This window comes from Mauremys reevesii, linkage group 1 (genome assembly GCF_016161935.1).
Source record: "Mauremys reevesii isolate NIE-2019 linkage group 1, ASM1616193v1, whole genome shotgun sequence".
NCBI classification, from domain to species: domain Eukaryota; kingdom Metazoa; phylum Chordata; order Testudines; family Geoemydidae; genus Mauremys; species Mauremys reevesii.
In genome coordinates, this window is record NC_052623.1 from 290,128,965 (window position 1) to 290,146,756 (window position 17,792).

Below are 17,792 nucleotides of genomic sequence, written 5' to 3' on the forward strand. Positions count from 1 at the left end.
CAGGGAGAAGAAAGTTGATGGAAGCTACTCAGGGCTTGTCTACACTGCCCCACAGTTCAGACTACAGGGGTGTGAACAGCAGTGTGCACCTAAGTGAACTGTAACTCCCCCATGTGGACGCTATGGCCATGAACTAAAAGGTTCCTACCTCACATTGATGTAGTCCTGTTTGAAGTGGTCTACCTTAATGTGAACTAGGAATCTTTTAGTTCACACCTGCAGCATCCACATGGGGGAGTTACTGTACAGCATATTGATGCTCATTGCTATTCATACCACCATAGTCTGAACCTCAGGCAGTACAGACATGCCCATAGAGGTGATGCAGTGTAAGCATGACAATAACTGTCTACAAGTGGTTGGTCCACTGATAAACCTATAACTTGATTTCCAGCCTAACCATGGTAGATGAACAGTCATCAAAAATTAACCCTGTCTGAGAAGGAGATTATATGGATTTTAATGCATTGTTCATGCATTTATTAGTCCTCTATAATAAACAAGGGCCTGATTCTTGATTTGTGCCATTAGGTGCCACTTCAATATATAACAAATAATAATGATCAGAATAGCAACAACATTTCCTTCTGTGTACTCCAAAGCCCATGACAAGGAATAGATTTTGTGACATTTCTTTAGGTTGTATGTTTTCATGTATTAAAAATAAGCTGTACACCATGACCCCTAAAATACCAAAACTATTTAAAGAACCAATGCCTGAAATATTGTGACTCATGTACACACTACAATCTAACAACCACCATAATTTAGGAGCCCACTTTAAAGGGGTGTGTGGAGAGGGTTGACTGCGGATACCTAAATGAAAAAGAGGTGAATATTCTTTAACTGGGAGTGGAAATAATTTAGCTGCCCAAAATAAAACTAAACAAGCATTTATTCTATATTTCAAAATATTATTAAATCCTATGACTAATCCTCCAAAATTGAAATGTCCACATTGCAGCTATTAATAATTAATGCTAATATGACAGCATGTTAATTCACTTCCTTAATTGGGCAGGTCTTTTCTTTTCAGCATCAGGAAGCACTCTCTCCCCCTTTATGAAGCTGAGCATGTTGCTTCTACAAACACTAATAACTATGGGATTAAAGGGAAAACCAGAACCAGTAAATGAAAGTAGATCTTCTGAATTATAATGCAGAGTAATACTGCTAGGTCATAGCTACGCTGACCCTACTGGTTTATAGACCTCTGAAGATATTGTACAAACGAGGCAGATTTAACGTGTTAAACTGGAGTTTCTTGGAAGACCCATAACAAGTGTGGTGAACTGCCTTTTTACATCAGAACGACGGAAGGGGCGAATGGCACAAAATGTTATAAATACCAACATTATCATACACCTTGTAAACTACCAAGAGCAGTGCTGCAAGCAGACGTGCATAAATGCTCAGATTGTCAAGCCCACATTCCCCTTCTAGACACTGGGGCAGAATCTCTATCCCCATTCTGTTCCCTTTGAGCTGTGGAAACCATCCACAAGTCTCTCTCTGAGGTTCTCCAGAAGTCCCTGGAGACCATAGATGACCCCTCTTTTTCCCTCCTCACAGCCCCTAGCTCAGGGGGGTGATTCAGAGGTTGGGTGAGGAAGTGGATGGTGTGAAATGCACTTGGCTATACCTTACTGGTGTATGGCCCTCAGGTAGGGTGACCAGATAGCAAGTGTGAAAAACCAAGACAAGGGGTGAGGGGTAAGAAGTGCCTATATAAGGCAAATTCCAAATATTGGGACTGTCCCTATAAAATTGGGACCCTTAGGGAACATAATAAGCAGGAACAAGTTAAAGCAGCACCTAGGCTGCTCTAACTGGGACTAGTTCAAGGATGAGATGGAGAATCAAGGAGCTGTAACCGGTTATCTGACTGCTGCTGAGCACAGCAGCCCATGATGCAGCGTGTTGACCATCTAGAAAGGTGTTAATTCTGCAACACTTATCTACTATCCCTCCTCCTCTGCTCTGGCCATGCAGAAGAGGAACATAAAAGTTGTAAATACTCCACAGAGGTAAAAAATACAGAGGAATCTCTGACTTTGGGTTTGTCTACACAAGATAGTTTTACCAGTCAATACCGATATAATAAAACTGATAGATATTATACTAGTATAACTTTCCATGTGGATGCTCTTATTCTGGATATAGGAGTGGCTATTTGGGGCCTTCCAAAGTGACATAACATAAACTGAGAAAGCCATTCTTATTCCAGAATAAGTGTCTATACTGTTACAGTGGTATAAATTTTCACCTCAAGCCTTGACTACACTTAAAAGGATTTGCTGGTATAGCTATGCTGATATAGCTATGCCTGCAGCCAGCAATGCAGCTTATTAAAAGCTCTTTCAGTCTCATGCAACTGCTCCCAGTAAAGAAAGAAGAATAAATCTTGCTACAGCTACTCCTGCACGGCTTTCCAGACTACTAACAGTATGGGTCTGGAAAGCAACCAGTGCCCCTATAACTGTGGCTTACAGAGTGAAGAGAAGAGGACCTTTTTATGTCTCTTAATGTTGCGAAACTACATTTTTGTTGGAAAAAACATAAGAAGATTCAACTGTATAAAACAGGTCAGCAACCTTTCAGAAGTGGTGTGCCGAGTCTTCATTTATTCACTTTAATTAAAGGTTTCACATGCCGGTAATACATGTTAATGTTTTTTTAGACGGTCTCTCTCTATAAGTCTATATATTATATAATTAAACTATTGTTGTATTGTAAAATAAACAAGGTTTTCCAAATGTTTAAGAAGCTTCATTTAAAATTAAATTAAAATGTTGATCTTACGTCGCCGGCCCACTCAGCCCGCTGCTGGTCTGGGGTTCTGTTCACCTAGGCCGGCAGCGGGCTGAGCAGGGCCTGCGGCCGGGACCCCGGCTGCCAAGAGGCCGGCAGCCAGAACCCCAGACCAGCAGCAGGCTGTGCGGGGCCGGGACCCCAGACTGGCAGTGGGCTGAGCAGCTCAGCTTGCTGCCGCTCAGGGGTTCCCTCTGCCAGCTCCTGCCAGCCAGAATCCTGGCTGCCAGACCTGCTCAGCCCACTGCCGGTCTGGGGTCCCAGCCCTGCCCACATACACTACCTTCTCCTTGGTTCTGGCCCATTCTCTTCCTCTCTCTCTGTACTGAGCTGAGGGTGGGGGTGCAGTGAGCACAGGGCTGGGGGTGAAGGAGCAGGCTGGGCGTTGGGGTGTAGGGTCTGGACAGGAGCTACAATGAGGGATGGGGCTCAGGGTTGGAGCAGGAGATTTGGGTGTGGAGTGCTTACCTCGGCAGCTCCCAGTTGGTGCGAGGGGTGCAGGTAGGAATGTGGTGGTGGTGGTGCAGGAGCTCCAAGGTTATGGGGTGTGGGGGGTCTGGGTATGTGTGGGGGTGCCAGAGTCAGGGCTGGGGCCATGGTGGGGGGGGTGAAGGAGGGCTGCGTGTGTGTGAGAGGGGTACAGGAATCAGGGCAGGGGCCTGAGGTGTGTGCAGGGCTGCAGGGCTCAGGGCAGAGGGCTGGGTGCCTGTGAGGGGGGGTCAGGGCAGAGGGCTGGGGGTGTCGGCTGGAGTCGTGAGATGCTCACGGCACGGGGCTGGAGGGGATATGCCCCAATACCACCCCTACTTCTCCAAGGCCCTGCCCCTGCTTCTTCTCTGCCTCCACCAGGAGCAGTGAGCACCCTGACTCCGCTCCTCCCCCACCCCCTCCCTTGCAAGGGCCATCAGCTGATCGGCCAGCAGGGAAGGAGGGACTGAGAGGAGGAGGAGGAGGGGCAGGAACCCAGCACACTGCGGGAAGAGGCAGGGGAGCCAGCAGGACCAAGCTTCTGCCCCCTGCCCCTTGCCCCTGTGGGGAGGGGGTGGAGGGCAGAAAAGAGCAGGCTGGGCAGGATTTTTAATGGCAGCTGCTGCCTGCCATGGTCCCGGCTGCCGGCCCTGCCCAGCCCGCTGCCGGCCTGGGTTCAGCAGCGGGCTGAGCAGGGCTGGCGGCCGGGACCCCGGCAGGCAGCAGCTGCCATTAAAAATCGGCTCATGTGCCGTCTTTGGCACACGTGCCATAGGTTGCCCACCCCTGGTATAAAACAACAATTTTTTTTAAACAGGCCTTTTGGAAAAAAAATCAGACTAAAAAGATCCTATTGGGGCTATAAATCAAGAAATGACAACTTTCTCTAGAAATGTGTGTGTTGCTTCATTCTGAGGCCAGAACAACATGATATATGGCTCTCTCAGGACTCAGTCAAAATACCCCCACGTGGACAGACACGGAATTTTAAAATATCGCCAAAGGCCAAAGTTTTTGGAATCACTGAAATTAAGTCACTGAACAAATACATGAAGTATTAGAAATTGGAGCTGCTCAGGAGCTTATGCCAAGCCATTAACATTTTTAATGTAATATTAAACATCTTTTGCAAAACTGTTAAGATTTAGCATATACTCAACATCCTTCCATATCTTCTGATTGACTTTCTCATTCTGAAATGTAATAGTAGGAGTTAATGGAGGAACACATTAAATTACCCTATAAACTAAAAAAAATCATATTTAATATTATGTACGATATTGTCCTTTTCAGTTGGTAAAATATGATGCAGGGCTGTCAAGCGATTAAAAAAAAATTAATCGTGATTAATCACACTTTTAAACAATAACAGAATACCATTTAAATATTTTCAGATGTTTTCCACATTTTCAAATATATAGATTTCAATTTCAACACAGAATACAAAGTGTACAGTTCTCACTTTATTTTTTATTATAAATATTTGCACTGTAAAAATAAAAGAAACAGTATTTTTCAATTCACTTATTGCAATCTCTTTACCCTGAAAGTTGAACTTACAAATGTAGAATTATGTATAAAAATAACTGCATTCAAAAATAAACGGTGTAAAACTTTAGAGCCTAAAAGTCCACTCCATCCTACTTCTTGTTCAGCCAATCACTCAGACAAACAATTTTGTTTACATTTGCAGGAGATAATGTTGCCCGCTTCTTGTTTGCAGTGTCACCTGAAAGCGAGAACAGGCATTCACATGGCACTGTTGTAGCCGGGGTCGAAAGATATTTACATGCTAGATGTGCTAATGATTCATATATACCTTCATGCTTCAACCATCATTCCAGAGGACATGCATCCAATAACGATCCAAAACAGTGTAGACCAATGCATGTTCATTTTCATCATCTGAGTCAGATGCCACCAACAGAAGGTTGATTTTATTTTTTGGTGGTTTGGGTTCTGCAGTTTCTGCATCAGAGGATTGCTCTTTTAAGACTTCTGAAAGCATTCTCCACACCTCGTCTCTCTCAGATTTTGAAAGGCACCTCAGATTCTTAAACCTTGGGTTGAGTGCTGTAGCTATCTTTAGAAATCTCACATTGGTACCTTCTCTGCATTTTGTCAAATCTTCAGTGAAAGTGTTCTTAAAATGAACAACATGTGATGGGTCATCATCAGAGACTGCTATAACACGAAATATATGGCAGAATATGGGTAAAACAGAGCAGGAGACATACAATTGTCCCCCCACAATTAATTCAGTCAGAAATTTAATTAATGCATTATTTTTTAACGAGTGTCATCGGCATGGAAATGTGTCCCCTGGAATGGTGGCTGAAGCATGAAAGGGCATACGAATTTTTAGCATATCTGGCACGTAAATACCTTGCAATGCTGGCTACAAAAGTGCCATATGAATGCCTGTTCTCACTTTCAGGTGACATTGTAAATAAGAAGTGGGCAACATTTTCTCCTGCAAATGTAAACAAACTTGTTTGTCTTAGTGATTGGCTGAACAAGAAGTAGGACTGAGTGGACTTTTAGGCTCTAAAGTTTTACATTGTTTTGTTTTTGAGTGCAGTTATGTAACAACAAAAAAATCTACATTTGTAAGTGAACATTCCTTATAAAGAGATTGCACTACAGTACTTGTATGAGGTGAAAAATTGAAAAATACTATTTCTTTTGTTTATCATTTTTACAGGGCAAATATTCATAATAAAATATTATAAAGTGAGAATTGTACACTTTGTATTCTGTGTTGTAATTGAAATCGATATATTTGAAAATGTAGAAGAACATCCAAAACATTTAATTAATTGCAACTGGTATTCTATTGTTTAACAGTGCAATTAAAACTGTGATTAATCTTGATTAAATTTTTAATCACCATTAATTTTTTGAGTTAATTGCGCAAGTTAACTGAGATTAATTGACAGCCCTAATATAATGTCATTACTACATATACATTGAGGGGCCATGGACAACTTAAAATCACGTGTGCTGTCAACGTATTTTTACCTTTCTGCTGGTCTACACAGATTGTATACTGGCATAACTATGATGCTTATGGGTGTGATTTGTTTACCAATATACATAAACTGGTACAACCCCAAGTGGGGATGCAGTTATCCCAGCATATAAGTGCCTTATACCAGTACAGCTTTTTTCTGGTTATGAATTTTCAAACAAAACATTTTTTCACTGGAAAATGCCCATTCATCAAAAGTGGAACTGTTTGCAGGAATGGCTTGGTTTTGATAAATCTTCCAATTTTTGAAAAAAAAAAAGTTTTGATATTGTATAAATGTTCTGTTTTGACATTTTCTAAACAAACAGTTTTGGTTTTTGGTTCAAAGCTACTTTTCATTTTGAATTTTTAGTAAATTTATACTAAAAATGTTTTAAAAAATTGAAAATGGTTGAAATTGAAAGGAAACATTTCACAAGTATTGTAACAAAACACTTTTATTGACCTGGTCCACTTTTTTTTTTGAATTATTGGTTAAAAAAATGTTTGGGATTTGAACTTTTTGCCATAAATCAAGAAACATTTTTTTCAAACTCTCAAAAGCTCTCAGGGATGGGAAAACCATTTCCTTACTATTCAACTTATTTCCCTCCCCGAACAGACATATAAGCTATACCAGTATAAGAACCTTTATATTGGTATAACTGCATCCATCCTAGAGCAGCTGTACTTTATACCTGCATAGTTAAAGCAGTACAATATTCGTGGGTAGACAAGACAGTGAAGAGATTATGGAGAGGTGGGATTTCTCTTGGTCTAATCTACATGTTCTGTGCAGAACTTGTCAAAACTTTGTGTAGCCATGCTATGATCTTGCAAGTTTACTTCCCAAGTGAACTTCCCATCGACCTCAATGGGGACTGCACACAGGATCTCCCATGGGAAACAAGTTGCCAGATTCGGAAATTTGTCGGTTTTTGATTTTGTGCTGCTTTTTCACAGAGCAACAAGAGAGTGAAAAACATTTTTAAAAGTAAGAAAATGTGCTTGTAAAATCGCAAAAAGTGGCCAAGAGTTGTGTGCCAGGTTCAGTGCCTGTAATTACTTTTAACTATCTCTCTCTTTTTTTTTTGATGGTGTCCCTATGGGCTTTCTCTTTTTGTTGTTTAGGTTTCTGTTGCATTCTCACTGTTTTTGTTCTCACTGTGTCTACAGTTAAGCTCACCTTTCCGACAGTGTAGATCTGACACTTCCAGTCCTCATGAGCAGGCTCTGAACCTCTTGAGTGCCTGTTGTCAATCCAGAGAGAGAGCTATGATGGCTGAGAGGGAGGTCAATAGATTCAGAGCTCGTGTGCAGGCTAGTCATTGACTGGTAACTTGGTGTGTCCTTACTGCCAGCTGAGGAGCTGCTCAGGTTTGCAGCCCACACGAGACCACCTGACGTGAAAGAGTGAACAGATGCTGGACTGGAAGCCAAGGACTGACTTAAGCTTACAACATCTGTGTTTAATTCCGAGGGTTTACTGAAGAGGGGGCTGCTGCTACCACTTTGCCCACCTGCACTGCCCATGCTGCCTGTACCCGAAGATGGAGATTCTAGGCTGCCTTGCCGTGCTAATGTGGTACTAGGGCTGGGCATTGCTGATGTGGGTTTCACACTTTCAGTATTGGGTGCGGAGGCAGCTTTGCCACCAGCCTTGGCACCAAACAACCTAAAAGTAAAACAAACAGTTTTAGTTGTTATTCAGAGAAACTGACACCCACCTTAAACATTCAAGGCATAACATCACGAGAGCCAAATTCCACATTTAATTACTGCTACTAAAATAATGCACTCCTTGTTGATTAATCACCTCGCAACATTAAATCCACTTAACTACATCACACTAACACGAGGTTTATTTTATTATCAAAAGCTCTCATTCACTGTTTTTCAGATGTGTTCTGTTTAGGTATAGATCTTCACATAGAGATGAAAAACAAGCAAATCTTTGGTTTTATGATTGCATAAACAGATTAAACTTTCACCCAAATCCAGTAAGTTTAACTCCTACACTTTAACCATTAGACTACTAAAAACATTACTTCCAATAAGCAGCTAAAATGATTGCAACAATCACTTGTAAAAGGGCACTCTTCACAGTTTGTCAAACAGCTAAATATTTATCCAAGATTCCCCGCCCCCCCACCTCCCTTTTGCACAGAAGGTACTATGGATATCAGCCAAATAGCAATTGGTCAGAAACAATAATATACACAGAGCTAAATGTGTCAAGCCTTTTCCAAGGGCAGAAAGGACAGATATGCATGTCATGCGGCTGTTACCAGCACTTTATGGAGGTTATGTTTCTACTATAATAATGGAAGCCCTGCTCCCCCAGAAAATAAGTTGAAATATAGTCAATGATGGTTTAGTCTCTTGCTGAAAATATCTTAAGCACTTTGTTTGCAGTCCATAATACACTCTCAATATAAATGCAAAACTTGCACAGAAATAAAGTAATCAATAAAGATGGCATAGCAATCTGTTTTATTTATAATAAAGCCCATGATAATCAACAATAGGTCAGTCGTTTTACAGGCACTAAATGGAAACGTATTGGCAATAGACCACAGGAGGGCAGCATTGGCTTTTACTTAAATAATGGAAGCCTTTCATCTAGTGCACTTTCATAAACATTTGACTAGGGCATTTCCAACAGATTCACATTTTGTTAATGTTTCTGACGGGTGACGTAACGAAATGACAAAGAAAATAAAATCCTTATAGCTAGAAGTTGCTGACAATTTTAAAAGCAAATACTTTATTAATCTGTATTTCTATGGAGTCAAATGCTCATTAGTTTTTTTCCCGCACAGGCTTCAAACACCATTAAAGTGACAGAACCTCCATAAATGAGAGGACTTTCTTCTATTTGGAGATTTATCTTAATATTAAATGAGAACTTGTTATACTCTTCATGATTTACTGTGCTACTGTGGGACAGTGGTCAAAATTCAAGAAACACTCATTTCAGAGTTGCAGTGAGAGCCTCATTCCTTAAGAATTCTGTTAATAAATATTTTATATTTCTTTCACACTTTATTTATTTTTAAATGCAGGATTTCATAGCAAGCCCCTTACCTTCGGAATGTGGGCGAGGCAATGTCTGGGTATTTGGATCCTGGCTGCCTGAGTCCTGGTGTCCCACAGGCACTGGCGGAGGTTGGGCTGGATTTGGGGGAACTGGACAATGAAACACTCTCGGAATCAGACACTGCCACTTTCTCTTTTTCCTTGTCTGTCTGATTGATGGTGACAGGACTGGAGCGCCCTGAGCCAATCTTCGTGGGCTCTCTCAGTTTGGTGGTGGCAGCACCCGCAGACTTGCTGCTGACATTAGAGTCGATGCTGCTGGTGCTGGACCTGTGTCCACCTCTTCCGGGAATACCGCTGGTGCTCGATTTTGAAGGGCGCGGCAAACTCCGGTACTGCAGCGTGGTCTTCGAGTTAACATGTAATACACCATCGTCCTGATTCTGTGACCCATCTAAGCTAGTTTTCCTCCCTGCATTTGACTTGCCACCAATGGCTGCGGATTTGGGCATCTTCCCCAGTGTCGCCGACCCACTTGTTATGGTTGCCCCACTTGTGGTGATTATAGTAGACGATCCCACCCCAGCCTTCTTGAATCCAAAGGAGCCAGTAGCAGTTGATCGTCCAATGCCAGAGGGAGGCTTTTTTCCTTCATCGCCACTGCTTTTTCCTGCGTCTGATGGAGAGCGCTGTATAGAGGTGCCTTTGAGGGGAGTTTTCACTTTTTCAGAAGCCTTCGCATCATCTGTTTTTCCTAATTAAGAGTATATTTTATATAGACCTCTGTATTTATAGCTATAGTATCTTAATATCAAGTTATAATTACTATATGGTTATATTTTGAGATATAAATTATATACAAGCAGATAAATTGCCATACAAGAACACACCAATTAAGTCCTGGTTCAATATTAGATATTAAGTCTATCTAGTCCTGGTTCAATATCTCATCTGTCAGAGAGATTTTTTTTTTGGTTAGTAATATAGTATATCGAAGAAATAATATGTGAAAATAAAATGTTAACAGCAATTAACAATTCAAAAATACATTACTTATCTTTGAAGAATTCGCCTTCATTCTTCAGTTTTGCTTTTCAATAGTTAATTTCATTGTGATGGTAAAAGTGCAAACAATTATTAATGAGTATTTACAATCTAATGACAATAAGTCATAATACTGTTTATCCAGGTCAGTATTATGATTTAATTTTATTTGTCATATCCCTAGTATTTCTTCAAGATTGTTATTTGTATGAGATTGTCCTCATTAGTACACACACATGCATCTTGCTATTCAGTGCTATTGTGAAATGTTAAAAATGTTTACAAATATGATTTAAAACAATCACTTTATTTTACCTTTACAAACACCTTTGCGGTGACAATTAAAATGGTCACATCTCTCTGCATTTTTTAATTTTGATTTCTCGTAGAGTGCCTACACTAAGATCATAAGAACTTCTAAAGACAATTATAGTGTTTCATTAATATATCAAGTTATAGCAAGTTTGTAGCTCTATGGAGTGGTTTCTCTTCTAGTGTCAAACTGTCATGAAGAGGAAACAGTTTATTACATTTATCTTATTCTGTCCAACTCCACTACTGTAGAAATAGGTACATATGTACATATACACACAGCGCATTGTACACTCTCTCACACATGTATATATCATATGTGCGTATATAAATACATACATACACAGAGTATATGGATTTTTTCAAAATAAATAAATAACTTCAATTTTCTGCTGCACTGCTCTGTTCCAATGGAACAGAGGATTCCACCAGCATAGGGAAATCCTTGGGTGGTACAGAGCAGCAATAGTGGTCCTTATGCCACCCTACTCCTAGTTTATATTGCAGGGATGTAGCCAGGGCAGATAAGAACATAAGAACGGCCATACTGGGTCAGACCAAAGGTCCATCTAGCCCAGTATCCTGTCTACCAACAGTGGCCAATGCCAGGTGCCCCAGAGGGAGTGAACCTAACAGGTAATGATCAAGTGAGCTCTCTCCTGCCATCCAACTCCACCCTCTGACAAACAAACAGAGACTAGGGCCACCATTCCTTACCCATCGTGGCTAATAGCCATTAATGGACTTAACCTCCATGAATTATTCCAGTTCTCTTTTAAATGCTGTTATAGTCCTAGCCTTCACAACCTCCTCAAGTAAGGAGTTCCACAAGTTGACTGTGCGCTGTGTGAAGAAGAACTTCCTTTTATTTGTTTGAAACCTGCTGCCTATTAATTTCATTTGGTGACCCCTAGTTGTTCCTGTATTGTGGGAATAAGTAAATAACTTTTCCTTATCTACTTTCTCCACATCACTCATGATTTTATATACCTCTATCATATCCCCGCTTAGTCGACTCTTTTTCATGCTGAAAAGTCCTAGCCTCTTTAATCTCTCCTCATATGGGACCCTCTCCAAACCCAACATCATTTTAGTTGCCCTTCTCTGAACCTTTTCTAGTGCCAGTATATCTTTTTTGAGATGAGGCGACCACATCTGTACGCAGTATTCAAGATGTGGGCGTACCATCGATTTATATAAGGGCAATAATATATTCTCCGTCTTATTCTCTATCCCTTTTTTAATGATTCCTAACATCCTGTTTGCTTTTTTGACTGCCTCTGCACACTGCGTGGACATCTTTAGAGAACTATCCACAATGACTCCAAGATCTTTTTCGTGATTTGTTGTAGATAAATTAGCTCCCATCATATTGTATGTATAGTTGGGGTTATTTTTTCCAATGTGCATTACTTTATCCACATTAAATTTCATTTGCCATTTTGTTGCCCAATCTCTTAGTTTTGTGAGATCTTTTTGAAGTTCTTCACAGTCTGCTTTGGTCTTAACCATCTTGAGCAGTTTAGTATCATCTGCAAACTTTGCCACCTCACTTTTTACCCCTTTCTCCAGATCATTTATGAATAAGTTGAATAGGACTGGTCCTAGGGCTGACCCTTGGAGAACACCACTAGTTACCCCTCTCCATTCTGAGAATTTACCATTAATTCCTACCTTTTGTTCCCTGTCTTTTAACCAGTTCTCAATCCATGAAAGGACCTTCCCTTTTATCCCATGACAACTTAATTTACGTAAGAGCCTTTGGTGAGGGACCTTGTCAAAGGCTTTCTGGAAATCTAAGTACGCTATGTCCACTGGATCCCCCTTGTCCACATGTTTGTTGACCTCTTCAAAAAACTCTAATAGATTAGTAAGACACGATTTCCCTTTAGAGAAACCATGTTGACTTTTGCCCAACAATTTATGTTCTTCTATGTGTCTGACAATTTTATTCTTTACTATTGTTTTGACTAATTTGCCCAGTACCGATGTTAGACTTACCGGTCTGTAATTGCCAGGATCACCTCTAGAGCCCTTTTTAAATATTGGCGTTACATTAGCTATCTTCCAGTCATTGGGTACAGAGGCCGATTTAAAGGACAGGTTACAAATCTTAGCTAATAGTTCCGCAATTTCACATTTGAGTTCTTTCAGAACTCTTGGGTGAATGCCATCTGGTCCAGGTGACTTGTTAATGTTAAGTTTATCAATTAATTCCAAAACCTCTTCTAGTGACACTTCAATCTGTAAAAGCAGCAAAGAATCCTGTGGCACCTTATAGACTAACAGACGTTTTGGAGCATGAGCTTTTGTGGGTGAATACCCACTTTGTCGGATGCAAGTAGGCTTCAATCTGTGACAGTTCCTCAGATTTGTCACCTACAAAACCCGTCTCCGGTTTAGGAATCTCCCTAACATCCTCAGCCATGAAGACTGAAGCAAAGAATTCGTTTAGTTTCTCCGCAATGACTTTATCGTCTTTAAGCGCTCCTTTTCTATCTCTATCATCGAGGGGCCCCACTGGTTGTTTAGCAGGCTTCCTGCTTCTGATGTACTTAAAAAACATTTTGTTATTACCTTTGGAGTTTTGGGCTAGCCGTACTTCAAACTCCTCTTTGGCTTTTCTTATTACATTTTTACATTTAATTTGGCAGGGTTTATGCTCCTTTCTATTTACCTCACTAGGATTTGACTTCCACTTTTTAAAGGAAGTCTTTTTATCTCTCACTGCTTCTTTTACATGGTTTTTAAGCCAAGATGGCACTTTTTAAGTTCTTTTACTGTGTTTCTTAATTTGGGGTATACATTTAAGTTGGGCCTCTATTATGGTGTCTTTGAAAAGCACCCATGCAGCTTGCAGGGATTTCACTTTAGTCACTGTACGTTTTAATTTCTGTTTAACTAACCCCCTCATTTTTGCATAGTTCCCCTTTTTGAAATTAAATGCCACAGTGTTGGGCTGTTGAGATGTTCTTCCCACCAGAGGGATGTTAAATGTTATTTTATTATGGTCACAATTTCCAAGCAGTCATTATTATTACCTCTTGGACCAGCTCCTGCGCTCCACTCAGGACTAAATCTAGAATTGCCTCTCCCCTTGTGGGTTCCCGTACCAGCTGCTCCAAGAAGCAGTCATTTAAAGTATTGAGAAATTTTGTCTCTGCATTTCGTCCTGAGGTGACATGTTCCCAGTCAATATGGGGATAATTGAAATCCCCCACTATTATTGAGTTCTTAATTTTGATAGCCTCTCTAATTTCCCTTAGTATTTCATCATCACTATCACTGTCCTGGTCAGGTGGTCGATAATAGATCCCTAATGTTATATTCTTATTAGAGCATGAAATTACTATCCATAGAGATTCTATGGAACATGTGGATTCACTTAAGATTTTCACTTCATTTGATTCTACATTTTCTTTCATGTATAGTGCCACTCCCCCCGTGCAAGACCTGTTCTGTCCTTCCGATATATTTTGTACCCCAGAATGATTGTGTCCCATTTATTGTCCTCAGTCCACCAGGTTTCTGTGATGCCTATTATATCAATATCCTCCTTTATCATGAGACACTCTAGTTCACCCATCTTATTATTTAGACTTCTAGCATTTGTGTACAAGCACTTTAAAAACTTGTCACTGTTTGTCTGCCCTTTTCTGATGAGTCAGATATCTTTTTATGTGAATGTTTCTCATCGGATCTTGCCCTTACATCATCCTCTTCCATCCTCTGTTCCTGACTATAACCTAGAGAATCCATATGATCTCTAGCTGCTGGAATGGACCCAGAAGGGGAGCTGAAGATGGTGTAGATAAAAGCAGTCTTCAAACCTCTCTAAATGTACACTCTGGGGCCAGACTGGCACTTGGCAGCCCCAGGGAATCCGGGACACACAAAGGTGGCTTGTAGCCCATTCCAGACTTGGGCTGAAGGCTCCTCTGCTGGTTCATCAAATCTTTACCGATAACTTTTAAACATTCTTGAAAGAAATATTTTTGACTAGACAGGGCAATGTGCTAAAAAATTTACTACAGAGAACAACCCAGCACTGGCAGAAGGATGGCTAGACAATCTAAGAGAGGTCTTTTCCATCTTTACTTCCTGTCATCTTATGATGTTTGGCTCCAAAATTAGATTGCCAAAACACTGACACTGGCTGCTACTGTTTTTAAGAGGCCTTTTCAGGGATGATATATCTCTGAACCTTTACAAAGTCAGCTAGTGTTGAAGAAAAAGTTGCACACGTTTTAAAAAGGAGAGAGAGAATTCTCTTCTTAGCAGTAAGCTACACAATTTATAGCTGGAGCCTCATTTGACCCTTAAACTTTGATACAAAAATGTTCACTTTGGTTTATCTCACCTCAGTGTCAATGCATTTCCCCTATACTGTTGTAATCTGTGTTGTTTTTGTTTTACACTCTCAACAGCTGTTGGGGTAAGTCTTTCTGAGAACATAAAATAATAGAAAGAAAAACGGGGAAACAATACATTACAATTCCCCGATAAGAAATTATATTACTCCTATGATAATAAAGCAAAATTCAGTCACGCTTTATATTAAGGGTACATCTATACATGGTTAATAAATGATTACTGGATATTTAGTTAATTAATTGTTGTAGAGACTAATAGGTGAGTCAATGGCTTATAACCACAGTTTATAACCATTTGTAACACCTTCTACTGTCTGTGAAATGCTTATAACATCTATTAATTATTATTAACCCATTACAAACTCTTTTTCTGAGCTATAATCCTACCAGGTGTCTTGAGAGCACTTGTCCCAGCTTTGTGTCTGGATGAGGTCGTTCCGACTTGTGCAGTCATGCCTCTCCTCCAGGATCCAGTCTGTGAAACAGACAGAGATGCTTTCTGACCTCCCTTCTCTGAGTCTTCAGACAGCCCCGAGGGAAGGCCCTTCCATTTCCCACTGCCGTCTACATTGCTGTCAAAGTCCTCCTCTGGCTTCTTCAGTTCTTCAGTGCTGCCCCAGTTTTCACTGTCTGTTACGGACCGTTTCTCTGAATCAGTCTTCAGCTACAAGACATTTACATCACAGGAAATGGTAAGTCTCAGCTTCATTCAATATCTTCTCATTTCTTAAATCCAAGGAAGAGAAGGTGAATAAAGCAAACTGATTTCTTTGTACCAGAGATTATATTATGAATGTTATTATGAAACCCAGTTTACTTCAGTCTTCATCTGTAACATCTTATTGTCCCTCCAATCCCTAGGGATTTCACAAACAAGTCATTGCTTTGGGAAGGTTTTATTTCACAAAACTCAAATAGGGGAATCACCAATATGCTACCAAAGTTTTCATGGACATATCTGTAATTCTTTATTCGGGCAAACCTTACATTGATTAAAATGGGAATATTGTCTGAATAACAGGTACGTGTCCCAGAAGATAAGATAGAAAGATGGGACAAAATGTTAAATGGGTATTCTTATTTCCCTGCGTCATTCTCCATGTTGCAATTCATGGGCTGAATTCTCTGCTGGCATAACCCCATTGAAGTCAATAGAGTTACACAGGCAGAGAATTTGCCTCCATACCTCAATTAGCTGGCAGAGCAGCTACTGAATCAAGTACTGCGCCATTGCGGGTGGGGAGAACTCGAGGGGGGTTGAGGGGAAGGTTTAAAATGAGGCCCATGTGAGGGCATCCCTCTCCCAGTACCCCTTGGCCCAGAACTGTGAAAGGAAGATATAAACACATGCTGTGGGCAAGCAGCACCCCTCCTCCCCAGCCACGTGATCTTGGGGAAGGACACTGCAGGGAAGAACCAGCTAGAGACTGCAGCCAGCACAGCAATTACGGAAGCAGCTTCAACCCCTACTTGCCCCTCCCTCACAGTGTCTTCATCTCAGTCTCTCTCCACACCTGCCCCTCATACCTTCCTCCCCTCAGTCACTTATCCTATTCTGTTCCCTTTACCCCTCTCTTTTCCTTTGTCTTTCCATTCAGCTAATCCTCTCCTAAATAACCACTGCACCCACAACAACAACAAAATGGTGGGACTAACACAACATTTAGTGTCATCACACTGTTTTCTCTGCTTGTGGGTTTTACTCCTTCTCCCCTGTGTCTGTCTTGTATATTTAGACTGTAACTCATTGAGACAGGGACCATCTACTACTCTGTATTCGTACAGTGCCTAGCACAATAGGGGTCTGTTCTTGTATGGTCCCTAGACAATATTGTAATAAACAAGATTAATAATAATTAGATAGCAAATGTGATGGAGTGTTCACCCCACACCAGCCTTGAAAGGGTTAAGGAAGCTGAGAAAGGGCCAATTAGTGTGATAGGCCACACCTGCAGAAGCAACCCTGGATTGGAAGATGACGCTTTGCTGAACAGGTGTGAACTAGGCTAATCTAAGCCAGGAAGGTGTCAACAGAAAGGGTGAGGGCTGGGGGGAGATGGAGAATTTTCTGACTCCAAATGATGTCATTCTGGAAACTGAAGAATGGTCTATTCCTGAGGAAGAATGGAAACAAAATAGGGGGAAAAGAGTAGAAGCAGAAGCAGAAGCAGATGATGATATCAGGGAAAAAAACAAAGTTGAGGAAGGAAATAAACCAAATGGTTGTAAGTGTAAGATCCCTAGCCAGAGAAATAAGATTAGGTGATGCTAACCCTGTGAAAGTAGCTGACTGGACTAAGAAAAAGCAGAAGGAATATTGTAAGAGCAAGGAGGCTGTAAGCAGAGATGATGCATGCGGTGGGTGTGGGGTCAAGTGCCCCCCACCCCGATTTCTCTGAGTGCTGAACTGCCCTTTCATGGCTTGCTCTGCTCGGCCTATTGGCAGGGGGAGGGGAGCTCCAGCCTTCTCTGCTGCTCCGCACCCCTGGCACTTCCAGCTCACTCGGCCCTCTCCCTGGCAGCCGGGCTTTGGCAGGGAGCAGAGGGGCAGTCCGCTGCCACTGCTTCCCAAGCTGGGCTCTCTTGCAGATACCCACCGTGCTGCAAAGAGGCAGCAACCCTGACCGGCCACCCTCAGCTGGCATGAGAAGTGACTCTGTCCCGCCCTCTCTGCTTCCCACCTGGGCCTGGCTGTCAGAGACAGGGGCCAAGTAAGCCCAAAGCATGCTGGGGGA

At 41.4% G+C, this 17,792-nt stretch overlaps 1 protein-coding gene across 3 annotated transcripts in view; it reads right to left on the reverse strand.

Moving 5' to 3' along the window:
* The window catches only part of NAV3 (neuron navigator 3), an 862,925-nt gene that overhangs the window by 61,167 nt on the left and 783,966 nt on the right, over window positions 1-17,792 (reverse strand). For 2 of the 3 annotated variants that reach the window (XM_039497841.1, XM_039497851.1), the window contains 4 exons: window positions 15,445-15,721; window positions 9,377-10,082; window positions 7,476-7,964; window positions 4,440-4,472 (listed from right to left, as the gene is read on the reverse strand). In XM_039497841.1, coding sequence (XP_039353775.1) covers window positions 4,440-4,472; window positions 7,476-7,964; window positions 9,377-10,082; window positions 15,445-15,721 — 1,505 coding nt within the window. The remainder of the gene's footprint in view (window positions 1-4,439; window positions 4,473-7,475; window positions 7,965-9,376; window positions 10,083-15,444; window positions 15,722-17,792) is intronic. The other variant, XM_039497831.1, reaches the window with a different exon arrangement.